At 37.2% G+C, this 24,918-nt stretch overlaps 1 protein-coding gene and 1 non-coding gene across 2 annotated transcripts in view; both read right to left on the reverse strand.

Annotated features, from left to right (window-relative positions):
- Positions 1–3,992: 3,992 nt before the first annotated feature.
- VEZT (vezatin, adherens junctions transmembrane protein) overlaps positions 3,993–24,918 on the reverse strand; it is an 81,922-nt gene continuing 60,996 nt past the window's right edge. Inside the window, 6 exon segments of the mRNA XM_003804084.3 lie at positions 3,993–4,918; positions 4,921–5,004; positions 9,557–9,764; positions 12,270–12,370; positions 21,049–21,242; positions 24,606–24,918. The exon segment at positions 24,606–24,918 is cut by the window's right edge and continues 17 nt beyond it. Coding sequence (XP_003804132.2) covers positions 4,494–4,918; positions 4,921–5,004; positions 9,557–9,764; positions 12,270–12,370; positions 21,049–21,242; positions 24,606–24,918 — 1,325 coding nt within the window. The 3' untranslated portion in view covers positions 3,993–4,493.
- LOC111723115 lies at positions 16,526–16,631 on the reverse strand. Its single transcript, XR_002771732.1, has one exon. It is a non-coding gene; the product is annotated as a U6 spliceosomal RNA (small nuclear RNA).

Genomic DNA, 24,918 nt, shown 5'->3' on the forward strand with positions numbered 1-24,918 from the left:
CTAGATGTTCAAGTTAGCCAGTTAGTAAATTCCATATTCAGATGCAAACAGTTCTAGAACCTAAGTCTCAGTGAATAGAACTGAAGTTATATTTATAATGCTGTAAGTTTTAAATCTGTGTCCTATACTAAGAACAATTAATGAGAACAAAATATTTGACATTTTCCTGAAATATGCACAATGATTTATACAAAGATGATAGTAAAATTTTCTTTTACAGCTGAATTCATTAATGGAGAGTCCTAGAAACATCAATATATAAAAAGTGAATTAATACTTTAAATATATGGCAATCACATATTCTACCAAGTATTTTTAGCAAGTTCTTAGGTAAGGGGCAAACCAAAGAATGCTAAGCAGACGAACAGTCACCATGAAGTCCATGCACTTTACTGACAGGAAAGCCCCTCAGCCTTCTTTCAGTCTACTTACTCTTATTTTAGACACAATTTTAGCAAGCGTGGCGATCTGGCTTCTCAGTCCACGGCAGATTAGAAGCAGCAAATTAGGGGCCTATTGCAGGAGGCAGGCACACAAGACAGCAGCAAAAGTGACAGCTGATTATAAGGGAAGATAAAGAAACTGTGAAAAACAGACATAACTCAAAAAGCATAGCAATGTGAGCTCATGTAGTAAAAGGGCATGTGATCAGTAGGCCTGGGGGAGAATTTCTGTTTAGCACATTATGAGAGGAACTGGTATTCTTACAGATGATAGAGAAAAAGTTAAATTATACATACTCTGGAAAAAGTGAAGTAGAAAGTATACTTAGTTTAGCAAAATGTTAAATTTCATAATTAAAGGATTTGCCTAGCTGAAAAATTAAAGCAAGTTAATCACCTGTCAATGATGACAGATAAATAAATTGTTATTGTACTTCAGCAATTTTTCCTGCATTTTCTCTTCTAAAATGAAGCTTCATTTACTAATGTAAAGTGTGATTTTCATAGATACATTCTTAGAAAGAGAATTGAAAGAATAAATCTTTATGCTTTGTCTGGCTGTCATTCATAGTATAATATCTACTTTAGTTCAAAGAATGACTTAGCTGACCTATACCTAAGTCTTAGGATATTTAGTTCGTGTTTCCCTGTTTTGTTTGGGTATAGAAATACTGTATACTATGATTAAACTAAATCAGGATATTTAGGAATTCAGGATATTTAGTTCTTGTTTCCCTGTTTTGTTTGGGTATAGAAATACTGTATACTATGATTAAACTGAATCACTTTTATTCCCATGTGATTCCTAATGATCTGTTAAAATATTTCATGTTTTACATTACTGATGGGAAGAGTCAGAATCACCAGAATGAAATGATTGGTAGGGTCTCTTCTAACACTCCAATGACTTACAATTGTGTAGATTGTATCAGAAGTTGATTCTTTTTTATTGCTTTAACATTAAAAGCTTTATAACTTTTATTATTTAAATCCAAATACTACTATTATTTATTTATTTGTTTATTTAAGAGACAGAGTCTCACTTTGTTGCCCTTGGTAGAGTGCTGTGACATCACAGCTCACAGCAATCTCCAGCTCTTGGGCTTAGGCAATTTTCCTGCCTCAGTCTCCCGAGTAGCTGGGACTACAGGCACCTGCCACAACGCCCAGATACTTTTTTGTTGCATTTTGCCAGGGGCTGGGTTCAAACCCACCACCTTTGGTATATGGGGCTGGAGCCCTACTCATTGAGCCACAGGCACTGCCCTACTATTTATTTTTTTTAAGAAAACTGAGGTTCAAACTAACTTGCCTACTGTAAGTAGACAAAGGGTAAAAATCCTGTCTTTCAGAGTGACCCAAATAGATTCTCAAATGCTTTCTTCCATTAACTAGTAGGTTTGTCCTAGTAGAACAAACTAGGGAAATCTTTGTATTAAAAGCTATCGGGATGCTACTCCTAAAAAGAATTATGCTGTCAAAATAATATTATAAAATTTGGAAAGCACAATTCTAAGTTTTCCCCATGAAATGTTTTTTGCAGAGGGCTGCTTCTGGATATAGGATGGCAGCTATTAAAACTAGGCAATACATTTTACCCTCCGCAAATTAGATCAATACATTTTTTGAAAGGAGCACTTATGTTGAATAATAACAAACAGTTTTAAAAGGAAAACAAAAGTCAAAATCTGATTTTAAAAAAGGAAAATATTCTTAGAAAAGGAATAAAAAAAATAATACCTACTTGTATTGCACTGGCCTGTCTTTATATTTCCTAAGGTGTTCATTGCAAGAACAAAGTCCTAGACAGAGATTCTTAGATTTTATTGGTCATAAACATTACCTAGATCTCATTCCAAAATGACCAAGTAAGAATGACTGGGACTGTGGCTTAAAATCTGCATTAAAAAATAAAAATTCCAGTTTATTCTGATACAAGTACCACACTAGAACAACTAAGAAACACTGATTTAGAATAAGAGAAAAGTAGTTAAGAAATTTTCGCAGGAGATAATACTTTACATTGGAAATACTGTATTTTAAAAGATGAAAACTACATATAAGTAGAATATTCAGTTAAAATCCCAAGATTGTTATATTAAATATTATAATTTCAATGAGTTTTCATGGAATTAAGTAACAACTAGTGAATAAAACAGAACAGCCTAAAAGACTAGACATTTGTAATTAAAATTATTTAAACTTTCAAAATTAAAAAGTATCACCTTAGAGAACACTGAATAAAACTGATCCAATATTATGAAGACATTTTCCCCAAAACGGTGTAATAAAAATAAAATACAATAAAAGAATTAAAAATTAATCTAAGGAAAAATGAAGTCAGTAAACTAAGTAATTTAAATAAGGAAGTAAACTGTAAATATTATTTAAGAATATAATAGTCAAGTATAGTACAAGAAAATATTTTTTTCTTGAAACTTAGTTGTTTGTAAGTGGTAAAGTTAGGCCTACTCTAAGGTACTGCCCCAAAGAGCTGAGGTATAGTCCCTATGTCAGTGCATAGGAGTTACAGGTTTCAATAACAGTATGCTTTTGAAAATATCACTCTTTGAAAAATGCGATCACAACCAAAACAGATGAGATTGGCCAATGTGTAAAACAGTCTCTTTTAAGAGGAGGTCTGTAAATGTCCCAAGAAGCTGACACGATGTTTCCCAAATCTCATTAAGGTGGACAGGGCTGGAAAACCGCAGCATTGTCACCTGTGTGTTAGTGGCACCCAATCATCTCTAGGCAAACTGATACAAAGAACTCTATGCTAAATTGGGGGCCCAGCCTTGGACTATAGGGATTCCATTTTGATATCATCTCTTTTAGTTACAACAGGAATGGAAGAAGTAATAAACAAAAACATTGAAAGTGTAATTCTTAAAATGGTACAATGCTCTTCTTTTAAAAGTCATTAAGATATCTTAAAATTAACTACTAAAATACACACATCATCAAGGAAACATAAGAAATATGTCACTTCCCCAGCAGAGGGGGGGCATGACGCTGCCTGTCAGTTCTCACCCACTGTAAGATTCAGCACTGCTGCAGACTACTTCCCTGCTTCCCAGGGAATTACAAGATCTTGGCCTGAGTGAAATTCCCAGACATAGGAGTGGCCCAGAAGTCAAAGGGGCTCTTACCCAATACTCCCTATTCCCTTCCCTGCTTTATTTTCCTCCATAGCACTGACCACCCTCAAATATCTGGCCTGTTTTACTTATTTATCTTGTTTATTATTTGTTCTTTCCACTAGACCTGTGCTGTCCAATATTGTGCTACATGTGACTCTTTCATTACTTGAAATATGATTAGTCTGAATTATGATAAGCTGTCAGTACAAAATACACACCAGATTTTGAAGGCTTAGTATGAAAAAGAATGTAAAATGTCTCATTAATTTTAAAATACTGATTACATGTTGAAATGACAAGATTATGGATAAATTGGCTTAAATAAACGTTATTGAAATGAAAAAAAAAGTCACAACCCAAATACTTTTGAAACTACTTTTTAGTTCCAAACCCCAGGACACATCAGTTGTATGAATTAATTTTTTTTTATTCAGAACCTGTATCTTTGTTTGAAGACTGGTATAAACAAAAATAAAATACAAACAACTTGTTATTAACATAATAACTGCAGTTATTAACTGCAAGAATACAGTAAAAAGGACTCATAATAAATGTTAATGTTCTTATAACAGAATTATCCCAATTATCTTATGGTAGCAAATTCTGGCAAGAAATGATGATTCATTTCTTATTAAAAATACTTAAAGAATTCCCAAGATTGATCAATTGTGCCACAAATAAAACAGTTTATTCAAGAGAGCCCTTACCTTTCTCTTATTTTCCTAACAGATCTGCCATTTACAGGTAACTACTTAATTTCAGATCAGTTATTGAAACCAGGGTTCTTCCTGTAAATTCACATCTTAGCTTTATATTTAGTAAACTTATACTCATTCTCCCTTTCCAGTCTTGGAGCTAAACACTTTCATAAAAGGAATCTGAAATCACTTCATGTCAATCTTGGTTCTTAATTTTCTTCCATGTCATTTTTCTCTTCTTCATTTATTTGTTTTTCCTCCTCATCGCCATAAGTCTGTTCCTGCATGGTGGTAAAGGAGAGGGATCTAGCAGCCACTTCTGCGGCGAGGCCAGCAGTGAAGGTAAAATCTGGTGACAGCTGTAGCCGTGCCAGCCTCTGCTTGATAGACAGCTGTAATGAGTCCCTGCAAATTGGTGGGGCAGCGGCCAGGCCACCGCCATCTGCTTGTTGAGATTCACCTTCGCTTTCACATTGGTAATACATTCTTTCTTCTGCTCCTTGGAGGAGGATTTCATTTGTAGAATTATCTTTATTTTCATCCTCTACAGGGTTTTCACATAAATACTCAGTCCTACTTAGTTCATTGTCAATAGTGGAGGGTTTACTATTTTCCTCTTCAGTATAATTTTTTCAACTTTTCCCATATCTGAATTCATTGATGGTTCTGAATTACTTACGGGTTCCACTGGGTCTACAGGAGACAAGGATTTCAACACAGCTTCAAAGAAAAAAAAAAAAAGAAAAAAAGAAAGTAACTAAGGACCTAGCAATGATTTAAACATCTAATTTAAACTCCCAGTATTTTTTAAAAGAACAATAAATAAGTAAAACTTTCTAATAAAATTAATTAATCAATATAAATTTATATATCCAGGGAATTTTATAAGAGCCAAAAAAGCCTAAGAAATGAATCAGGTAGGGATTTGATGAGGAATTGTTTTCTTTTTTTTTTCTTTTCTTTTCTTAGAGACAGGGTTTTCTTCTGTCACACAGGCTGCAATGCAGTGGTGTGATCATAGCTCACTATAGCCCCAAACTCCTGTACTCAAGTGACCCTCCCATTTTAGCTTCCCAAATAGTTTGCATTATAGGCACGCACAACCATGCTTGGCTAATTTTTAAATATTTTTTTTTAGAGTTGGGGTCTTGCTGTGTTGCCCAGGCTGGTCTTGAACTCCTAGGCTCAAGCGATCCTCCAGCCTCAGCTTCTCAAAGTGCCTGGTCAGATAAAGATGTTTAAAATACCTTACATATTATCTTATTGAAAATATGAAAGCAGTGGTTCTCAAAGTGTGGTTCCTAAACCAACAGCATCAGTCATTACCTAGGAATATATTAGAAATACAAATTCTTGGGCCTGATATTGGATCTAATGAATTAGAAACTCTCAGAGTGGGGACCAACCATGTTTTATAAGCCTTCCTCTTGACTCACCATCTCAAAGTCTGAGAACCACTGTATTAAAGAATAAGCAGCATGGTTTTCACTGATAATACATCAGATAAAAGGCCTAACATAATCCAAATAATAATCATATCTTCAGCACATATATGTATGTATATATGTGTATATATATATATACACACACACACACACAAGTTAAAACAGTATGGAAAAAAATGTAACATATAATTCAACTTACTTGCCAACCACCTAACAAAAATGAAAGTAAAGCCTAATGAAAGTAAAGCCATAATGTCTACACATTTTGTAGTGCCACAGAAAAACACAAATAAAATAAATCTGCATTTACGATCAACTGTTATACAAAATATAATACATAAATATACATCCATACGGTAGAAGTTGTCCTTGCAAGGAAAATGAAGTTTTATTTAGCCCCTCTTGATGTTAGTAGGCAGTGGGTTGCTTGCTAGGCAGTCTCTCCTCCCAGCATGAGGGGTTAGTACAATACAATACATTATGAAGCATGACGGATGAAAACAAAGTACTTCTTGAAGATCTGGCGTGTATTTAAAAAATACTTTGGAAAACATGTCCATTTCCAAGAAACATCCCTAAGCTGCAGTAACTCCACTAGAGAAGCAGCAACAACAGAAAAAAATGGCCACAGCAGGTTCCAGTGTAGAATTTCCCCCTCTAATTCCATTCGGACTTTACCCCTGTAGGCAGAGATGAAAACAACTCTGGAAGATGTACTGAAATTTTTCATGGAAAAAGCATTCTATGGTATCAGCAGCTTTTTACTTATTTTTACAAACTAAAACAGCATTGTTGCCTTTTCCAATGCAAACTGTATCAAAAGCACATACCTGAAAAAGAGACACATTTCTCTCATTGATATATCTTTGCCCATAATGTCAATAGGATAATTTTGAAGAAAATACTAAACAATAAAAAAGGACACAAGTTTATATATAATGCTATTTTCAATCTATATGCATTTTTAGTTTATAAATCTGCTAGCTCTTAAAGAATGTAACATGTAGAAGTTGACTGCTAGTCAAGATTATTGCTAACTGAATGGGAGATATAATCTGTGTAGTGAGAGGATTAATTGACACGCGTGTTAGAATGTAAGCCTCCACAAAGTAGGCATTTTTTTTTAATTTTAATTTTTGATTTCAATAGATTTAGAGGATACAGATAGTTTTTTGTTAGGTAGATAAATTGTATAGTGGTAAATCTGCCTTTTACTGTACCAGAATAGTGTGCACTCTAGTGGGTAGGCATTTTTGTCTCTTGATCTACTTGCTAGGGATACAACAGTAAGCAGTGCCTGGCATGTAATAGGTACTCAATAGCAACTTATTGAATGAATAATTTGCTGAATGAATGCTTGAAGGTAGCATGGCCCCTATTTAAGGAGACTGTAATTTAGTTACAGAAACAAAAAAAAGTAAACACACAGAAAACAATAGTGCCTAAAACATTATACCATTTATCTCTGATTTATGTAGGCCCCATCAATATATGAACAAAGATGTTACAGGAAAGTTGGTTTTCTTTCTTTTTTTTTTTTTAATTTATTGTTGGGGATTCATTGAGGGTACAAGAAACAGGTTTCACCGATTGTATTTGTGATTTTGTTTTTTTTTTTTTTTTTTTTTTGAGACAGAGCCTCAAGCTGTCCCCCTGGGCAGAGTGCAGTGGCATTACAGCTCACAGCAACCTCCAACTCCTGGGCTCAAGCGAGTCTCCTGCCTCCGCCTCCCAAGTAGCTGGGACAACAGGCGCCCACCACAACGCCCGGCTATTTTTTGGTTGCAGCCATCGTTGTTTGGCGGGTCCGGGCTGGGGACTCGAACCCGCCACCTCAGGTGTACGTGGCTGGCGCCTTAGCCGGTTGAGCTATAGGCGCCGAGCCTCACCGATTGTATTTGTTAGGTAAAGTCCCTATTACAATTGTGTCTTGGAAAGTTTTTTTTTTTTTTTTTTTTTTTGAGACAAAGTCTGGGTAGGGTGCCGTAGCATCATAGCTCATAGCAACCTCAAACTCTTGGACTTAAGAGATTCTCTTGCCTCAGCCTCCCAAGTAGCTAGAACTACAGGCACCTGCCACAATGCCCAGCTATTTTTTGGTTGTAGTTGTCATCGTTGTTTGGCGGGCCCAGGCTGGATTCCAACCTGCCAACTCCGGTGTATGTGGCTGGTGCCCTACCTGCTGAGCTATAGATACTGAGCCTATAGGAAAGTTCTTCATCATTTCCCTTCTCTGCTATATGCTCTGCTACTCAAAACTTGCCTTGTATTACACTACAATGTCTTTCTACCATAAAGGTCTATAGTGGTAAGAGAGCTGGTGGAGAAGATAGAATTCTTGTTAAAGGGATAGCAGGAATATTTTTCATAAATAAAAATAGCAAATTTGGGGCAGCACCTGTGGCTCAGTGAGTAGGGAGCTGGCCCCATATACCGAGGGTGGCAGGTTCAAACCCGGACCCGGCCAAACTGCAACAAAAAAATTGCCAGGTGTTGTGGTGGGTGACTGTGGCAAGAGAATCGCCTAAGCCCAGGAGTTGGAGGTTGCTTTGAGCTGTGATGCCACAGCACTCTACCAAGGGTGATAAAGTGAGACTCTTGTCTCTAAAAAAAAAAAGCAAATTTGTAGAACTACAGTCTAATTCCATAAACACAAGTAGACTATTAGTAGACTATTTCACTACTCATATTAGAAATAGTGAAAATATATTAATAATTATGTATGATGAATTCTTATGAAGAGACTTGAAACCAGGAAAAGGAGTTTAGATTTAGTAGGATAAGAAATGGGGACCACTACAGGTTTTTAAGATAGAGAGAGCTATCAACAATACACTGTTTGATAGCTTAGCCTTAGAAGAAAAGCTTGCAAGATAGCTTAGAAGAAAAAAGTACTAACAGTGAAAGTCAGCTAAGAGGCTACTGTATAGTAGAGTATAATCTAAAACGAGGACCGAGGCTATAAAGTGGGCTTGTGGGAAGAAAAGGAAAGATAAAACCAAGGAAATGTAGATCTGGACAGAGGAGAACAGAAGAGCTCCTAAAGGAAGAAAAGAGAAACTTCCAGAAGGTATAGTTAATCTATATACTTCTAGTGAGGAAGGGAAAGGAAGACAATTGATTTTGAGGGTGTACATATGTACTGTAAAATGGAAGGGAAGTCTCACTTTCCCTTCTCAGAATCCCAGAGGCATTAATTCAACTAGGGTTCCTCTCATTCCTTCCCCTGCCTCTCAGGAAGTTTGCCTGAAGAAAAGAAGGGTGAGAAACGTAAAGGAATTTAAGGCCACTGACCATCCCACTTTGCCCAAATCAGAGCATGGAGAGAGCCTGCACAGAATCACCTCCACATCTCCCTCTACTGAAATGCTCAAAGTAACTCTCATGATATGTCTAAATGGTAGGTCTTAATTTATTTTTAAAATAATGAAAATGGAATTATTAATCTTGTGCTTCACTGAGGTCTTTTTAATATTTTAACATATGCAGAATCTCTGACTTTTGAATCTCAAATTCATCAGATTTGAAAATAACATTTAAAAATCCCAAATTATTCAACTCACTGCTCATTCACTGTAAAACAATTTTAGTAAAAAATTAGATAATTGATGAAAAAATATGACTTCATATTCCCAATGTAACTACATACCTACTTTTTTTTAATTGGTCAAATTGATTTCATCTCTAAAAGAAAAAGTATTATACTTACTAGTAGCTGCCTAAAATTAAAGCCACATAAGTCCACAGCTAAAATAAGACTCATGGTTGAAGGAAAAAAAAAGATTTCCTACATTGAAATAACCTTTTATTCTAAAATCAGTGCTTACCATGATCACTAAACAGTAATTGCTTCCACTTCTGCCGTTCTGCTTCTGAAGCTTTAAATCCCAGCACAGATTTCAATTCTTGGAGTACCCTCTTGGATTCTTCATGCTCACACTTCTGTCTCTCTTTGTCTTCTTGAGACAAGTAATAAAAATCACCTTTTGTGAAATCACTGTCTATGTCTATATCATCTACATAAGCTTCTAATTCCTGAAAATGAATAAAAGAAAAAACACTTTAAGTAGACAATTTTCTAGTAAACATCCATTTACTTGTGCCTACCTGTCTCTAAGATTAAAAAATGAGGACTTATTCTTGGCACAGATCATTCAAGCATAGCTGGGCAGGGAAAAAAAAAGCATATATACCTGTAGAAAAATTAAAATCTTCAAAAAACATAATAGTTGATACTAAAAAAGGATTGTGGATAAGAAAGTTTAACAGCTTCAACTCTGGTACCATGCTATAACTTAGCTAAGATTATGGTTATTAGCTATGCCCAAACCAATCAAATTAGAAGGGCTGGCAGTTTAGGGAGGTGGTTAGGCATGAAAGTTTCATTGTGGTACACATTTGTTGGTTCTTTCTGACTTCCCAAGAAGTTTGAACACTCTTTCTAGAATTAGGGAACACTTTATCTAATAGTTTGCTGTGTCTCTAAGACAGAGGCTGGGATACTTGCTTACCTAGCCTCCCTTACAGTTTGGTTCAGGCAAATGAGATCCTCTAATCAAATGTAGCTGCATCAGATCTGATTCAGAAGTTTGTGATAAAAGAAGCAGGCACCTGGTGGAATCCATTGTGGCAAGGATGGGGGCAGATGAAGTTTCCAAAGATAGTAGTTCTAAGGTTAGCTTTTACTATTCAGCATTGATGAAGCAAATGGTGATGTCTGCACCAGTGACTTGGCAATGATATCGCCACTAGAATAGTTCTATTGCGGGGTTTTGGCTGTTTACCCCAGGCTGGTTCAAGCCTGCTTTATCTGGTCCTCTGAAATATTCTATCAGCTATCAAATGGCTTTAAATAAAGTATCTGTTAAACTACCTAGAATTGGTTTCTATATGCAATTAAGAATACTGAATAAATATGACCTAAGGAAAAGAAATTTTCCTTAGGATGAGCAAAGTAATCTTTGTCAGTATTTAAATGCAACCATTTTTAATGCAACCATTAAAAAATTATTTTTCAAAGTGAGGTAAAACATACATGCAGTCAAATATATGGGATTTTTACAGATTTATATATATTGGTAACCATCATTCAGATCAAGGTTAAAACATTTCCAGGATGTCAAAAGGTCCCTTGCCAATGTACTAATTTCTAATGTGTTTAATCACTTTTAAAAGCCTCTATGGGGCGGAGCCTGTGGCTTAGTGAGTAGGGCGCTGGCCCCATATACTGAGGGTGGTGGGTTTGAACCCAGCCCTGGTCAAACTGCAACAACAACAACAAAAAATAGCCGGGCCCTGTGGTGGGGGCCTGTAGTCCTAGCTACTAGGGAGGCTGAGGCTGGAGATTGCTATGAGCTGTGATGCCCCAGCACTCTACCAAGGGTGACAGAGTGAAAAAAAAAAAAAAAGCCTCTAGGAATTGGCTTGGCACCTGTAGCTCAGTGGCCAGGTGCCAGCCACATATACTAGGGCTGGCGAGTTCAAATCTGGCCTGGGCCTGCCAAACAACAACTCCAACAATAACAAAATATAGCCAGGTGTTGTGGCAGGCGCCTGTAATCCCAGCTCCTTGGGAGGCTGAGGCAAGAGAATCACTTAAGCCCAAGAGTTGGAGGTTGCTGTAAGCTGTGATGCCACAGCACTCTATTAAGGGCAACTCTATCAAGTGAGACTCTGTCTCAAAAAAAAAAAAAAGGAAGGCTGGATGCACTGGCTCACTCCTATAATCCAAGCACTTTGGGAAGCCAAGACAGAAGAATCCTTTGAGCCTAGATTTTGAAAACAGCCTGGGCAACAGTAAGACCCCATCTTAAAAAAAAATTAAAAAATTATGCTGGACATGGTGGCTCACATCTGTACTCCTAGCTCTCTGGGAGCCCAAGACAGGTGGACTGCCCGAGCAAAAGCAAGACCTCTGTCTCTACTAAAAATAGAAAAAAAACTAGCCGAGGATCGTGGTGGGCACCTACAGCCCTAGCTATTTGGGAGGCTGAGGCAAGGGAATCTCTTGAGCCCAAGAGATTGGGTTGCTGTGAGAGAGGACACCACAGCACTCTACCCTGGGCACAGAGTGGGACTCTGTCTCAAAAAAAAAAATTAAAAAATTAATAATTTACAGAGTGGTATGTGCCTATAATACCAGCCTCTCAAAAGGCTGAGGCAGGAGGATCACTTAAGCCTAAGAGTTTAGGTTGCTATGAGCTGTGATGATGTCACTACATTCTGGCCTGGGCAACAGAGCAAGAGCTTATCTCAAAAAAAAAAAAAAAGTCTCTAAGAAATGGAAAGCTTGATGCATATAACAACAACAACAAATATGCTTATTGTTGTTGTATGTCTCCTGGTGCATTCAGTGAATACAAATTCAAAGGAACTAAGAATTAATGACTTGATTAAAATTCAATACATTATGAGGTAATTTTGAAGCTCATTAGAAATTCAGTAAGTTACTTGACAATTATCCATGTCATTTAAAAGAATGGTAGGTATGCTTTGTATGTGAAACTCTTCTTTAGGGAAAACATGTAATTTCATCCTTACCTGCTCCTCAGGGATTGGATCTTTGTCTGCAATGTGCAGAGTGGGCTTCATCAAAGGTGCCGTGGTACAGTGCGGGTTTTCACATGTTACTTCAGGCTTGCCTTAAAAAGGGGGTGGGGAGAGAGGGTGAGAATAAAGATAAGAACAGACCTGATTTTTTTCCTTCTTCATCTCACCAGAGTATCTGCACAACATCTACCCTATAAAAACTTGCTGAGCACATTTTTTCATTCACAGCATAGAATAGTTTTTTTTAAAAATTTATTTTATTTTATTTTTTTTTGAGACAGAGCCTCAAGCTATCCCCCTGGGTAGAGTGCCATGGCATCACAGCTCACAGCAACCTCCAACTCCTGGGCTCAAGCGAGTCTCCTGCCTCAGCCTCCCAAGTAGCTGGGACCACAGGCACCCGCCACAATGCCCGGCTATTTTTTGGTTGCAGCCATCATTGTTATTTGGTGGGCCCGGGCTGGATTCGAACCTGCTACCTTAGGTGTATATGGCTGGCACCTTAGCCACTTGAGCCACAGGTGCCGAGCCCACATAGAATAGTCTTAAGACAGGCACCACTACTCTTCCTCATAAAAACCAAATTCACGCCGGGCGTGGTGGCTCATGCCTGTTGTCCCAGCACTGTGGGAGGCCAAGGAGGGTGGATCGCCTGAGCTCAGCTGAGTCTGAGACCAGCAGAAGACCAGCATGAGCTAGAGTGAGCCAGAGTGAGACCCCTATCTCTCCAAAAAAAAAAAAAAGCCGGATGTTGTGGTGGGCACCTATAATCTCAGCTACTTGGGAGGCAAAGGGCAAGAGAATCGTTAAAGGAAGAAAGAAAAACAAAAAGTTAAAAAAGAAAAAAACAACTTCAAACTAAGACAAGTGAAAGCCAGCTGAAATTAAAAGTAAAAATTAAAAAAAATCCAAACTCAGTCTTACACATATGCTATTATAACTCTCAGAAGTTAGGTTTGGGAAAAGAGTTTCACAAGTAGGTATCGTAAAGCTCACCCGAGTTGAGTTTAACTTTGATAAATTCTTAAAATTTGTATTGGTATCTAATCACAGGTTAGTTGGTCTCGCATCTAGCTCCTACCTTTCATTATTATCTGTCTACTTAAAAAAAGAAATTTTTTTAAACTGGCTGGCTTAAACTTCTAGATTTTTACCTTTCAAGACTAATGATAGCTATATGATCTTTTTTAAAAGGAGAAAGATTTGGGAAATGTTATAAAGGGCTGACTGGTTAGCTGTGTGTAGACAAAATGGCTAAATGATGAATATCAAGATAAATTAGCAGCAGTGACAGCACAGCACAGAGATTAAGAGCGCTGAGGTGAGACACACCTGCTTAAATCCCAGCTCTTGCCATTTTCTAGTTTAAGGCACAGTCATCTGTAGAATAGTGGTCAAAATAACAATATTTATTTTATAAAGAGTCAATAAGAAATGCTTAGAATAACACCTGCTACAGATTACATACTCAAAAGTTCCATTATTGCCCACTTTGCAAAACAGAGATTTTATTACATAAATGAAAAGAAAAAAAAAAAAGAAATCCAAGGTACTACTACTAACAGGAACAACAGGTATATTAAACAGTGTATTGGCAATCCAGCTCCAATAAAACAAATAAAACACCCAATTTGTAGCATTTGCTGATTTCCAGTTTTGATAGTATAATGCCCCCACTGTGGCCAATTTTAAGCTACCAGTGATGTTAAGCCAGTTTACAAAATTTCTGAATATTTAACAGCTCCTAAGATTCCTGAATATTTAACAATCTCTGGAGTGCCAGCGCCAGCATGCAATTCATTTAATAAACTTCTCCCAAGCACTCACCACAAGTTCAACAATGAAATGATACTGTGTATGCACTACTGAATGTACTTGGATGAACATTTACAATGACACATCAGTATGGCATATAGGAAAAATTAGTTAAGTGTCACTTATTAAATATTAAGTTTGGTAAGCAGTAGTTTACAGTATCACTTTTTTCTGTGCTGAAACCTATTTACCTGTTTGCATTTCCTTATACTTGATCTTTTTCTATGAAAGATTAGAGGTGGAAAACAGAATTACTCACCACTAACACCCCCCCCAAAAAAAAACCAAAGAGGGCTTTGTTTGGATTTTTTCATAATTATGATTCATTATCTAAAACTAAGTCTAAAAATGTTTAAAACACAGTAGATTTTTAATTATATGCTCATGATAAAGCTTTAAACATTATAGGCAAGTATGAAGTGAAAAGAGCTTCCTGATCACCTTATCCCTCAATTCTGCTTTCTGACAGCAGGAGTCTACCAAGTCTGTCCCACTGCCTGTTTTTGTAAGTAAGCTTTTATTAGCACACAGCCATAGTCATTCAAGTATAGTCTACAGGGGCTTTTAGCAGAGTTGAATAGTTGTGACACCATATGGCCTGCAAAACCAGGTCTTCTTTCTTTTTCTTTGCTTTTTTTTTTTTTTTTAAGAGATGAGGTCTCACTATGTTGCCCAGGCTGGACTCAAGTGATCCTCCCACCTCAGCCTCCTGAATGGCTAGAACTAAGAAAATATTTACTGTAGGATCATTTAGAGAAAAGAAATGGCAGACCCCTGCTGTGGAGCAATGTTTCTCACACTTTAATGTGGATACTAATTACCAGATTAAAATGCAGATTGATTCCAAGTCCAGGGTGCATTCATAACAATAGCCCAGTGATGCTTATATACTCATGTAGGACTACTCTGAGTAGAAGGCCCAAGAGATTATAAATGTTAAGAGGTTTTTTTTTTTTGAGACAGAGTCTCATCCTTGATACAGTGCTGTGGCTTTAGAGTGCCTTTGTGTCATCGCTCACAGCAACCTCAAACTCTTGCCTCAGCCTCTGAGTAGCTGGGATCCTCTTGCGTCAGCCTCTTGCGTGATCCTCTTGTGTCAGCCTCTGAGTAGCTGGGACTACAGGTGCCTGCCACAATGCCCAGCTATTTTTAGAGATGGAGTCTCACTCTTGCTGAGACTGGTCTTGAACTCCTGAACTCAAGGAATCTACTCACCTGGGCCTCCCAAAGTGTTAAGATTACAGGCATGAGCCACTGCACCCAGCCTAAATATTAATAGTTTTAAAATAATGTGATATTTTAACAATGGGAAAGTGCTGTTAATTGAAGATTCTTCTCTAAGGCAATTCTTGAATAAGGCCAAATGATAACCTATTCCCAACAATTTCCTGAGCCTACCGTGATGACACACAAAAACTAGATGGTAAAGAAAATGATAACTGCGAGGTTCTCTATCATATATTGTGTTGACAATATTAGAAATTTCTTTTCTTTCTTTTTTTTTTTTTTTAGTTTTTGGCTGGGGGCTGGGTTTGAACATGCCACCGCTGGCATATGCAGCCAGTGCCCTACTCCTTTGAGCCACAGGCACCGCCCAATATTAGAAATTTCTTAATGTGTCAGAGTTGAGGGGCTCATTCTTGGTCATACAAAGTTCTTTCCATCCATTCATTCATATATATTTACTGAATACCTACCATGTTCCAAGTCCTGAATAAGGCCTTTTGCCTTATCTTAAGTGTAAGTAGTCTGTCAAATGATGCCAGTATTTGCTCAAAAAGAGGCAAAGGCCAAGCACAGTGGTGCACACACCTGTAGTCCTCCCATCTACCTGGGAACCTCAGGTGGGAGGATCACATGAGTCTAGAGTTTGAGGCCAGAAGGTGGGCAACATGGTGAGACCTTATCTCAAACAAAGAGGCAAAACTAAACAATATATCATTGGTAGGTGATTTAAAAAAATCAGCTAAGAATTGATAAAATTCTGGGTATCCTTAAGGAAAGGCAGGGAGATAATCCAGGGGAAAAAAATCACACAAGCAAATAATGGAATGGTATTATAATAGTTCACATTTCTGAGCTGGCTGATGAGCTCACTGCTCATTTTATGATTGTGACTCATGACCTACATAGATATATACAAGAAGAAAAAGATAGTGAGGCACAGAATCTCTCTTAAATGCTCTTTTGGTTTGGAATGCCGAGTGTTCTAAAGGTGTTATCTGTATTAATTCCTAATTCTTACAATTCTTTGGGAGAGGTACATCATTTTCCCACCTATCATATGAGAAACTGAGGTACAGAGAGTTAAATGACTTTCTCAGATTTACAAAGCAGCAGATTTGGGAGCCAATTTAGAAGGCTGCATATGTTGTCATAGAATAACGCTGAAATTATATATATATATAAAACCTTATATATATAAATTTAAAATACATATGGAACATTTCACAAATTTGCATGTCATCTTTGCATAGGGGCCATGCTAATCTTTTCTGTGCATTCTAATTTTAATATATGTGCTGTTGAAGTGAGCACTGGACTAATGTCTCTGAAGAAGGGAGCTGGAGACTAGAGAGTTGAGGTGGAAAGGAAACTTCCTTTTTACTATTTAAATCAAAGGATTAGACAGAATCAGCAGGGCCAGGAACCCACATAAGCTAATTCTGAAGACCTTACGAAAAAAATTAAAAAGCAAGAATAGCAAGAATAATTTTGAAAAAGAAGAGCAGTATGATTAGCCCAATATACTATTATTTTGTATAACTAAAATAATTAAAATGGTGTAGAACTGGAATAGATAGCTTAATGGAATAAAAATAACTGGAGTTCACACCTGAAGGGAAAAGATGGTGTTCCCACAGTGGCTAGCCATAGTTCATATCTAACACCATAGCTAAACTTCGGGGGAACTAGAAACTAAAGATATAAATGTAAAAATAAAATCACAGAAGTATGAGAAGGAATCATGGGAGAATTTATAAAATAAAATAAGGATAGTTTTTAACTATGACATAAAAATTCAGCAGACACATGCACAGAAAAAATACAAAACAATTTTTGCAAGAAAAAAAATCTACCATAAATAAACTCTAAAGTTATAAGACAAAAGTAGGGGGAAAATACATATTTTATCACAGAGGGCCAATTTCTACAAGTTAACAAGAAAATGAACCACCAAAGAAATGGACTAAGTGGATGAACAGACAGTTCTCAAGACAGGAATTACAAATAACATACAAAAAGGCTGAAAATACCTTAAGGGTTCATTAAAAGGCCTAGTTTAATTAAAGGTACACAAGGCAGCCTAATATAGTGTCATTTTGAAAACACAAGAAATATTATCAGTGTGTGTAATATGCTCTAAAAAATATATTAATCAGGAATTAATAGGTGGATTCCTATTAATGGAATAGGAATAGTGGCAGGGATTCATAGCTGGATTCCTCACCATATTGCTATCTTTTTGTGCTTTTTGGGTGGGCGGTGGAGGATAGGATGGGAAAAACTTTCAGGAGGTAGAGTCAGCATCAGTGTGGATAAGTGATAGCCCATAGAGTCAGGTGATTAGTTACATAAAAGGAGACTGAGTAAATTACTCACTAAATATTTAGAAGATAATGTGAGCCAAGTTTCTCATTACCAGAGAAGGAAGGTACAAATATAGAAACAGGAAAGAACAGAATAAATCGTGGTGTTAGAACTGAGTTGGAGATCCTGGTGCAAACTCATGGTTTATATAATAATACATATGGACAGACAGACGTAGAAGTAAGATATACTGAGAGAGCCCCAAAGCAATGACATCACAGAGGCAATGAGCATGCCTAGCACTTGGTTTCTAAATGTCATTCTTTATCAGCAGTGAGACAGGGAACAAGCAGGCACTGCTTAACAGAGTCAAAAGCCCCTAACCACCCCAATCAAAAATAGGACGTGAGGCCAGGTGCAGTGGCTGATGCCTGTAATCCTAGCACTTGGGCAGGCCAAGGCAGGAAGATTGCTTGAGCCCAGGAGTTCAAGACCAGACTGAGACCCAGTCTTTACAAAAAAATAAAATAAAAATTAGCCAGATGTGGTAGTGCACACCAATAGTCTCAGCTACTTGGGAGGCTAGATGGGAGGATAACTTAAGGCCACAAGTGTGAGCTTGCAGTGAGCTCTGAACACACCATTGCACTCTATCTAAGCAGCACAGTGAGACTCTATCTCTAAACCACACACCACCCCCCCCATAGGATGTAGGGACAGAAACAAGTTAGAACAGGTTGGAACTAAGATGGCAAAGGAATTGGCCACTTCTTGACCTAACAGCTCATTATTACCTTAGTTATAACATTAGCATCTTGATAAAAGAAACTCCCACCAACACCAAGACACTTCCTGGGAGGGACCTTATAAGTCAAGAAAGAGGAGGGTTCCCAGATCCAGGAAATTACTGCCCCTTTCCAAGAAATAACATGTATAGTCCTCCTGTGCTTAGCTTATGATTAAGCCAGTGAGTAACAAATTAACTGCCATGTTAAGTTCTATGTAACTATGCTAGTTTTGAGCCCAGGGCCGTGGGAAGCCTATTATAATTCACACATCTCCTTACCTTGGGTACCTTGAGGGCCCCAAGGAAAAAAATTTTTTTCAAATGTGGCAGTCAATGTGTTAAAGAAATCAAAAGAACCAAAGGGGCTGTTCTCAGAAGGGAGAATTAGTCTCTACTCTTGTCTGTGGAGTAGATCTCTTATATTCTCTGAATAAATTCAACTTGACTTTGCTTTATACTCTTGAATGCCTTCTCATGTGAAGCCAAGGAACCACTTGGACTTCCAATGATTCCCACCCTTGGGAATACTTTCCTGTCTTGAAAGGAATGAAGACTTCTTGGAGATGTGGGGGAGGAGGACAAGGAACACACAAGAAAGTAAGGAAGGGCTTAGTGGCAATACATACTAACTTGAACAGGATTACTCTGGCCAAATATTGGACAATTTGAGCCACAAAATAATAATAGTAATGAATTATGATCCACTGACTAAAATTATAATCTATAAGTCCACACTGATACAAATAAGTACACAAATGAGGGTGGCACCTGTAGTCCCAGCTACTTGGGAGGCTGAGGCAAGAGGATCACTTGAACCCATGAGTTTGAGGTCACTGTGAGCTATAATGCTAGGGCATTCTAGCCAGGGTGACAGAGTGAAATTCTGTCTCAAAATTAACAAATAAAGTTGTGTAGCTGTAGTCACTGTGAATGTCTTAGTAAGAAAAGTTTGTTAACTATTTGTGTCTTAATTCACATCATTGTCATCTATGAGCAAAAGCCACATATACAGAGCATGATCAAGAAATGGCCTATCTTAACTATCTGCCCAATAATTTGGAGATACGTTTCACAGTAATGGTTAACAATAGTCAAGCAACAAAGAGTTCACATTTTAGCGTGTGCTAAAGGAGAGATGAATGAGATGCATGTTTTTAATACTCAAAAGTTTTCTGAGTATTTTAGTTCATAGAAAGTATATGCAAAGGCTCTAAACTTCAGAGCAGAACGTTTAATATGCATAAGTATTTACATCATTAAAGTTTCTTGGCAGATTTATTCTTTGGAGAAAAAAATTATCATTACTTACATTCAAAACATAAAGAAATGGTGGGTGGTGGGTGAATGTATTCTGCATAATTAGCATATTCTAATTAATTAGCATTATATATTAATGTGTTGATTAATTAGCATATTAATATTTCCTTTTGAAAAAAGCTAATACTATCTAAGGATTTATTGAGCTTGTTTAAGACATTAAACAAAATACCATAGAACCAACCTCTGTGCATTGACCACCTATAACAAACCATTTGACATATAGAGGTAGTCAACATAAGGAACTAGGCCTACTATACTGATATGTACATGCATGGTCTATGAAAATTGGGTCAACTTAAAGAGATGGCCAATGTAGAGAGGTGTCTAGCAATAAGCAAAAAATAACATGATTATAAAGCATTAATTATATTTGACAACAATGCAAATTCTACATATAAGTCTGATTAACCTCATAACAAAGATTTAGCTGGGTATGATGGTTCATGCTTATAATCCCAGCACTTTGGGATGCTGAGGCAGAAGGATCGCTTGAGGCCAGGAGTTTGGCCTGGACAACATAGTGAGACCCCATTTCTACAAAAAATTTAAAAAAGAAAGATTCATGGCAGGTGCCTGTAGTCCCATCTACTTGGGAGGCTGAGGCAAGAGAATCACCTAAGCCCAAGAGCTGGAGATTGCTGTGAGCTGTGTGATGCCATGGCACTCTACTGAGGGTGATAAAGTGAGATTCTGTCTCTCAAAAAAAAAAAAAAAATTCAAAAGATGAACATGATACTGGTTTGTAGCACAATTTAAAAAAATTAATACACCAAAGATTCAAAATGAAATTGGTAATGTAAAAACAGATATAAAATCTGAATCAAGTAAAAGCACTTTGGCAGGAAATCTCAGACTGGCTTTTTAGCAGCACAAAGCAACTGATATATTATCATTAAATAATGACAATTTTATATTTAGATCCTTAATAATGAAGTACCACTAATTGTATCATTTTTATATCATAACTTAAGTAAGTACTTTATAGTAAAAGAAAAACAGTTTCTAGCCCCTCAAGCTCATTCTTTTATTATCCTAAATGAAAGAATTTCTAGAAGTTCTAATAACAAAAAAATGCTATCAAAATTTACTCATTTCAGGAGGTATGATTCACTGTTAAATCATATTCATTCTTTAGTTACAAAATAAGAGCCAGGACTTTTAGTGTCACTTGGTACATATAAATTCAACTTTTGAAGTAAATTAAAAACTTCTGTGAAGCCAGTTTCATCATGCAGATGAGAAATCCATCTAATAAAATCTATCGGAGTGGAATAAGCATGTCTGATAAGCATACGCAAAGAAATCTCTCACAGGTACCTTTTTTATCTGTATTTCTTCGTAGTAGTTTGTCCACCTGAGAAATGGCCTCTTCCCAGCAACTGTTGCTTGCTTGAACATGGGGCTGAATCAACTTTAATTTCTGTTCTAAGATCTGATAAGCTTCTGACACTAATTCTTGTGTTTCTTTAGTACAAACGAGCTTTTCAAGTTCATCTTCAAGAATTATTACCCTGGATAATAAAAAAAAAAAAACAGAAACAGGTCTCTAAAATACAAAAAAATTATAATGTATAGCTTATTAAAAAATAAGCTTACAAGATGAAAAAGTTTTGAAGATGAATGATGGGCAGTAGTTGCAGAGTCTCACTATGTCACCCTTGGTAGAGTACTGTAGCGTCACAGCTCACAGCAACTTCAAACTCTTGGGTGTAAGCGATTTTCTTGTCTCAGCCTCCCAAATAGCTGAGACTATAGGCACCTACCACAATGCCTGGCTATTTTTTTGTTGCAGTTGTCATTGTTATTTAGCTGGTCCAGGGTGGGCTTGAACCTGCCAGCCTTGGTGCATGTGGCTGGTGCCATAACCACTGTGCCAATGGTTGCATACTTAATGTCACTGAACTGTACACTTAAAAATGGTTAAATAAATTCTTTATATATATTTAACCACAATTTCTTTAAAAGCTCATGAGAGTATCATATATTGGGCTGGGTGCAGTGGCTCATGCCTATAATCCTAGTGTTCTGGGAGGCCATGGCAGGTGAGTTCAAGGCCAGCCTGAACAAAAGTAGACACCACCTCTACTAAAAATAGAAAAACTGAGGCAAGAGGATCGCTTGAGCCCAAGAGTTGGAGGTTGCTGTGAGCTATGACACCATAGCATTCTACACAGGGTGACAGCTTGAGACTGTGTCTCAAAGAGTATCATGTATTTATTTAACAACTGTTTTTTACATATATACTAGGTATTTTATGAGCTGAACAGATAAATTAAGCCCATTTCCTATGCATAAGAAATATATAACTGAATCTGGGACACTACACATATATGTATATACAATACAATGTCATAAAAAGTTAAAACTAACATTTTATTTCCATTTTTCAGTTAAGGAATTAGGCCCAGAGAGTTGAAAATACCCATAGAAACCAAGCTGGTAAGCTGTAAAGCTGAGCTGGATAAAAGCACAAAAGGCTAATCCCACTGAGAGATGGAAACACTGTTATGAGAATTCAGAAGAGGAGGAAATTACTACTAGCTATGAGTACAGACAGGGAGTAGCTAAGGAAGAGTCACTTAAGGAAGAGGTAGCATTGAAGGATGGGTAAAATTTGAGCCTGGACAAAAAGTGAGGAAGGTCATTTTAGGTGGAACATGGGAAAAGGCATTTATACAGTTTGGCTAGATTGAAGAAAAGGAGTGAGAAATAAAGACAGAAATGCAGACTGCAGTCAGGTTATGGCAAATCCTGTCTATAAAATGTTCTATATAGACTTTAGTCTACCAGGCATGTCCAACCTGTGGCCCATGGGCCACATGTGTATTAAGTGAGGACATTTTTGCTTAGCTGTGTGGTAGATATCACAAAAATTATGCATGGACTTATTTTTTGCTCATCAACTTTCGTTAATGTTTGTGTATTTGAGGTGTGGCCCAAGGCAACGCTTCTTCCAATGTGATGCAGAGAAGCCAGAAGGTTGGACACCCTGGAAGCTGCTATACTCTGAATCCAGTAAAGATTTTCCGTTAAATGAAAAAGCCAATATGTGCCTCAGTAACATTAACCTGGCAGCACACACTCTGGGGTAGGGAGAACAGTTATAGGTTGATACCCTAATGTAAGCAGGAGACAACATGGTCCTGCCACTGAGAGTGAAAACAGCACAGGGGACAAGGGTGAGAGAGGAGTGAAACACAGAAAGTGTTTGTTTTAAAATAGGAAACACAAAGTAAGTTTTTAGACAATCATCTCAAAAGTTATGTGTAGCAGTTACATAGCACAAATTAGATATGATGATGTGGGACTCATATGCTTTCTACTTAAAATACTTACATGATAGACAGTAGCATACAGAATATTCCACTTTAAAAGAGGACACATACTTCCTTACGTAATCCACAATTCCTGCCTAAGGTATGAGCTCCTTCTTTTTGTGTTCACATCCACCCAGTGTCACAGTCTTCTTTCCCTGAGCCATCTTCCCTCACTCTAATGTATTCCAGTATGCCCTATATTTATTTCTGATTCTATTGAAAAAAATTAATTCTTCAGGGACTCTGGTTTTGCCTACAACTTTTCTAGTGAAACATTATTTTCCTCTGATGATGATCCAATCTTTCCCAGTCACTAAGTGGAGATGGCCTTATTTCTTACATTCCCTAAAAGAGGCAGGCCTGAGAGTCTGGTGCGCCTGCTTCTTAGACCAGCAGCTACACACCACTGGGACACCTTCACTTCACTGTCTCTTCATTTCCCCTGTGCCCTAACTTTTATATCAGCCTTTTATCTACCTGTCTCAGGCCTCAAACTGATGGTTAAAAACATAACTTCTCAAAATATCTTTCTGACCTTAAGTTCCTATCCTTGTATGTCTTATTCTCCTTCATTCCAATGGAATTGGCCTTTTGATGTTACTGATGTGTCAAGTCCTTTTTACCCATTTTCTTACAAAATTAATTACTGTCTTCCCCCTTCTACTTCTTGCCTGGTATCCAGGGACAAGCAAGTATATCAGCTACAATCTTATCAGCTACTTAAATTCCTGTGACCTTCCTGATTATTAACTCATGAACCCAACCATTATTTGATCAAGTCCACCATACTATAAATATTTAACTATTAGAGACAAATTTCACTGGAAATGATTGTATTCAATTACATACCCTGACTCAGTTTTTAAACTTGAAAATTTCCATGTAGGAACACATAAAAATAGTATTTTTAATTGATAAAGGTATATCACAGTAGAATATAAAAATATAAACTACAGACCCTATATTTTACTATTCAACTGGGACCACAAAGCTTGACTTATACTACAAAAGAAATTTCCAGATCTGCTACAATTTATGTAGAAAAATAGTAATATATTATTTTTTAATTATATATAACAATGCTGCTTGTAATGGTCCAGTGCAGGCAGATATTTTTCTGAGACTGCAAGTTCTAGTGTATGAGCCCCACCTTAAGATAGTTTAAAGAAGCTTATTCTTCATAACCATCTCCATTTCCGTTCTCAAAGAGAATGACCACCACCCGCTTTTGTCCTGTCTTTCTAGGTTTTCTGCTGAAATCAGAAAAAGTGAAAACTATAAATAACGCCCCCAAATTACAATACTTACAAATCCTTGTAAGTATGCTATCCTTCGTGCTGCATGTCTTGATTTTGTTTCTTCTTTCTACTAATTACTACAATTATACAAGAATAAAAGTTGCTAATGACAGGGACAGTTCCTTACATAGCTCCTAAACTTTTTTTTTTTTTTATTGAATGGTAACTATGTACATTAATGCACTTCTGGGGTACAGTGTGGGGTTTTCACACACAATCCAAAACACTGCCATCAAACTGGCATAGCTCCTAAACTTACTCATTCAGTAAAGCTTTCAGATGGAGCTGCAAGCTGCGCACTGCTGTGTGAACGTTACTCAGTTCCCTTGACTTCTGCTGAGTTTTGGATAAACGCTGGGGTACTGACTGGTGCTGAGTTTCAAAGTACCGATAGAACTCATAGCTGCGCTTCAGCTCTTCCAAACAGGCAGAGTGTGCATGAGGTAGGCCTTGAATCACGTCAGATAAGATGCAATGAGGCAAAAGTGTGGGAGTAAGGAGGTGTCCAGCAGGTGAATTGGCTGTAGAAAGTAACAGGGCTAACCGTCTGAAGAACTCTGAACTCTGGGCCA

The sequence above is a fragment of the Otolemur garnettii genome, unplaced genomic scaffold (assembly GCF_000181295.1).
Source record: "Otolemur garnettii isolate 467f Iridium unplaced genomic scaffold, OtoGar3 scaffold00007, whole genome shotgun sequence".
NCBI classification, from domain to species: Eukaryota; Metazoa; Chordata; class Mammalia; order Primates; family Galagidae; genus Otolemur; species Otolemur garnettii.